We start from the raw sequence: 4,331 nt of genomic DNA, 5'->3' as shown, positions 1-4,331 counted from the left end.
AGAGACCTGGCCAAGGTAGCAGCCAAATCACAACACATACATAAACACCAAGTTACATAACGCATCTGTTATTTAAAAGCAAAACAAAAAAACAGTCAATATCAGAACTGTCAAATATTACTGTTGGTTTTAGCCTCAAAAGTCAGTATTGCCTGGGCAAATGTTTAAATATTAAATTCACAATTACCCTTCTCAAAGTAGCATGTGTAAAAGTACACTACAGTAGAATACAAATGTACTACATCTGCAGTGTTTGAGCAGGCGGTTTTACATGCTTCACCTGCAGAAGAGCTGTATTCTGCAGCATTACAACTAAATCTGCAGCGACAACACATAATTATCATTTCCTGCCAGGAGTAAGAACTCTATAAAAAGGTCGACACACAAAACCTCCTGGGATGTCTAAGGCACACAACAAGCTGTCCCAGGAGAGAAGAGGGGTGTTAGCCTGGCTACAGGTTGTCATGGGCGGGGGACTTTAATGTGAAACATTAGAGTCTGCAGGCCATAAACACAACTCTCAGGAATACAAACACACACAAATATCCCTGAGAGATTTCTGACATGCTTGGAGATTGTGTCCTAAGTATTGGATATTCATAGACACCTCCCAGTGTTTTTTGGTTTCCCAGCTGTGGGTCCCACACTGAGATCCACTGTCCCTCTGAATCTGTCTCCCCAAACACAGGCAGCTTTCACAGCCTTCAGCCCCGCTCGGAATATCAATGAAAGGGACATCCAACTACTTTTGAGTGCTGCAGTGGCCCAAGCGCACCTTACAGGCATGTTTCAGTTGTGTCCATGCCCCTGGAGTTTCTGCTGCTTTGTCCCAGCTATCTCGCTTTCAAATGGATTAACCTGAAGAACCAGTTAGCCAATACCTCCATGTCACAGACTAACCACAGTGCTAACTCGGAGCTAGCACTCTCAGTGACTGTCAATGTGCTTAGGAACGTTTAATTCCTGCAAGGGGAGACACTACAGGCAATTTTACTACAGACATTTTATATATTTTGAGGTTTTAGGCTTTTATTCCTTCCATTACGTGTCTTCTTTCAGCCAGTAATCTCCCTAAAATGGAGATTACACATACACCAAATTTTTCAGTTACATTCATAGCTATAATCTGAAGGTTTTTACAGAGGGGTTTATTTGTTCATAAATCATCATAGCCCGATTAATGTAACATTGTATACATAAAATGTGGTGAAAAATGTATTCTTTTTATGGCTGTTGAAAGTACTTTCTGATTTATGGAGTGATAAAAAGAGATTTCCAAAATTCCCTCTGTAAAAACTTTTGACTCTTATATGTAAACAAAATGAAAGTAACTGTGAACCAGGGTTTTATCCAATGTTAATTTTTCGATTCATAATTTGCATATTTAAACATAAGATTTCAGAAAACACAAAACATATTGTCTTAACCCAAGTGATCAACTGGGTAAGTTTCATGATCATATAGCTATATTACTTCAAATGTTTTCCATATTCACCTGCACTGTAAACACGGACCACACATCAAATCGGGATCCATTAAATCCTATTAAAAACTAAAAAAATTCAATTACTTGTTGTTTGACCAGATGACTCTTAAAAACAATATAGATATTTCTGGGAAAGTAGTTAATTGGCTAATGACACAATTCCAAGAAATACACGGAGCCATTCTTACCGTTCTCTGGAACATCCGTTGCCAATTTAGCTTCACCGTAACGTCCGTTTTCCTCGCCCTTTTTACCGTTTAAATCCCGTTTTTTAATGGCAGTGTTGTTGCTTTGACAGACAACACTTGCCAATAAATGTTGAAATATAAATATGTAAGTTATAAAACACTATTTCCAAACTGTGTCCGGCTGGAATATGTTCTGCCGACTGACGCTGGGCTTCACTGCATCAACCGCCGTTTATGATGTCCAGCTAGCTAGCTACATAGCTAGCCACCTAAGTGTCAAAACACTGGCTTTACACGGAGCCATACAAGAAAAGCCTGCTTTCCTTTGGTTCCATGGCCGGAAAAAAGTCCAAAAAACTAACTTGATAGAGGCTTCATGGGGCTAAATGAAAAGTTGACTAGTCGCCCGTGAAGATGACAGCTCGCTAGTCCACTGCATAGGTCCATTGGCTGGATGAGTGACTGACTGCGCGGTGCGTGAAAATGGCGTTACCCGGCGCCCCCCTCTTCCTCGGTAATGATGTCATCCCTGCCCGGATTAAAGGGGAAGCTGTGGTGCAAACTGAGCTGTCAGATTTATTTAATGCAACACTTAACAAACACAAAAAGTACTGGTAAAAATATACTTAAACTACCAAAATTACTTCTTATGCAGAATAAACCACTTCAAAATCATATGTATTATATTAATGGATTATCACTATTGATGCATTGTGTTCATCATGTTAATGTTGCACCTGGCAAAGGTGGACTTAATATCAACGATTTATACTGATGGGTAGTTTAACGTATTATAATACATCATACTTTGTTATTTTTCCACCATTTACTGTCTGAACAGATGCAATGCAGCCACGACATGTATTGAGGTAAAGTTTAAAACATGCCCTTTGCAAAGTTTTAGGGGTTGTTTTAGCTGTTTACCCGGGAATGTTGCAATACCAAACTACATTGGATGTCATGTGCATATGGAATCATGTGGAATCACCTTGGAAACAAAATCTCAAATTAATCAGTGATCTTGTGCGTCAAGTAAATCCAGACTGATAGAAATTAGATGTCCAAATACATATAAAATGTATGAGCCCTCTGGGTTTTCTAGTAAAGTGAATCATTTAATTGATGTTTCATGTGAGAGCCCTGCTGATTTGAAACTCCTTAAGATTTACGATTGTTTTAAAATGTAATTATAAGATGTGGGGACTGAATGAAGCAGCAGCTCATCTGTCATCTGTTTCCAGGTGAGCATGCAAAGAAAATATATTTCTGAACCTAAGAGCGATCTGATCGAATCAACCATGCATCAGATACAGAGATAGACAAAAGTGAGATGGAAATCTTTCATCAGATATGAGAGGTAGTTTTCTAATTTCTTGAAACACAAATGAATGACAGAAGTACACAACAAAAGCAGTGCAACCAAAGATTATAGGGTGGGTGAATATATTATTTATTATCATTGGTAGGAGAGCTGTTTTTCTTGCTGCTGTGTCTTTCAGTAACAGTCCTCCACATGTTCTTTAGGGCGACTCGGGCCATGAGCAAGGTGATGGTGAAGTTACGTCGGTACCATTCCCTGAACACGAGAAGAAGGAGAAGAGAATTAGAAGAAGTATGTTCAATCCAGTAATACAGTATGATTTAACATATACCAAAACAATTCATTTTAGATTTGTAAATAACTAAAAGTATTTTATAGTATTTAATCTAATGGCCACATCATTTATGATGCTACAGTAGCTGCTAACCTTCAACATGAACAATACGGAAATTAGTGTGAGTTGATGTAGAATTGCATAATTAAATAATGGGTTGTTTTACTGGAAGTACATTTGTATAAATATTGTTAATAGAATGAGCCTTGAAAGCAATAATATCTGAGGGAAGAGATGTCATTTCTTTGATTTACTCTAACCTGAAACAATTAGCACTGGGTACCGAACTCCATACTTTTTAGGCACGTGATTGGCTGTCTAACATTACACGCCGTAGAGACACGCAAGAAAAACATGACTTTACGCACAGAGACGGGGCTCACGTAGTAGGAGCTGACAAATAAATAAAAAAGATTTGTGCCGTAATGTGTGATGGTGTAATTTATTTTTGTTTTATTAGTTGGGTATTGAAAAAAGTATTGTTTAGGAACCGGTATCAAAGTCCCAGTATTGGTATTGGTACCGGTACGGAAAGTGTTGGACGATACCCAGCCCTAGAGACAGTAACAGGAATAACCCGCACACAAATCAAAAGTTAGAGTTTAACTCTCTCAGGCAGAAAAAAAGGAAAAGAAAAGCAGTTGCGGAGGTGATGTGTGTAACGTCATTCTTTATGAAAGATACACTGAGCTAAAAACAAGTCAGCCACTTTGTAATGCTAATTCACAGAAAACTCTTCAAAGGCTGCGATGTTTGTTGCTCTCTAGGTGCAGTATCCAACTGTCTGTTTCAGCCCACAGCTCCCGTGGAGGGAGATGTACCCCCCCACCCAGCGGCACCCTGGGAGATACACAGCTGCAAAACAACTCACTTGTTATAATCTGCGTGGCGTAGTCTGTTTGTTTCCAGGAAGCTTTTGTAAAACACCGCCATTTCTTCACTGTCCAGGGCCCGGCGGCGTCCTGGGGGGGGTGGGGGGGGGGGCACAGGGGGAAAAACTTA

General features: G+C 39.5%; 2 protein-coding genes across 8 annotated transcripts in view; both read right to left on the bottom strand.

Moving 5' to 3' along the window:
- The window catches only part of klc1a (kinesin light chain 1a), a 43,580-nt gene extending 41,402 nt beyond the window's left edge, over positions 1-2,178 (bottom strand). For 3 of the 7 annotated variants that reach the window (XR_004333671.1, XM_032527135.1, XM_032527137.1), the window contains exon 1: positions 1,675-2,176. The gene's annotated coding sequence lies outside the window, so the exon portion shown is untranslated. Of the gene's footprint in view, positions 1-1,674 lie in introns of all 7 variants that reach the window. The other 4 variants (XM_032527132.1, XM_032527129.1, XM_032527134.1 and 1 more) reach the window with 2 other exon arrangements.
- A 922-nt stretch (positions 2,179-3,100) lies between these two features.
- Positions 3,101-4,331, bottom strand: part of coa8 (cytochrome c oxidase assembly factor 8) — a 14,052-nt gene continuing 12,821 nt past the window's right edge. The window contains exons 4-5 of the mRNA XM_032527142.1: positions 4,201-4,291; positions 3,101-3,250 (exon numbers count right to left, since the gene is read on the bottom strand). Of these exons, the coding sequence (XP_032383033.1) occupies positions 3,121-3,250; positions 4,201-4,291 (221 nt within the window). The 3' untranslated portion in view covers positions 3,101-3,120. The remainder of the gene's footprint in view (positions 3,251-4,200; positions 4,292-4,331) is intronic.

Source organism: Etheostoma spectabile, chromosome 9 (genome assembly GCF_008692095.1).
Source record: "Etheostoma spectabile isolate EspeVRDwgs_2016 chromosome 9, UIUC_Espe_1.0, whole genome shotgun sequence".
In the NCBI taxonomy this organism is placed as follows: Eukaryota; Metazoa; Chordata; class Actinopteri; order Perciformes; family Percidae; genus Etheostoma; species Etheostoma spectabile.
The sequence above is the reverse complement of the archived record's forward strand: the minus strand, read 5'-3'. Positions and strand labels throughout refer to the sequence as shown.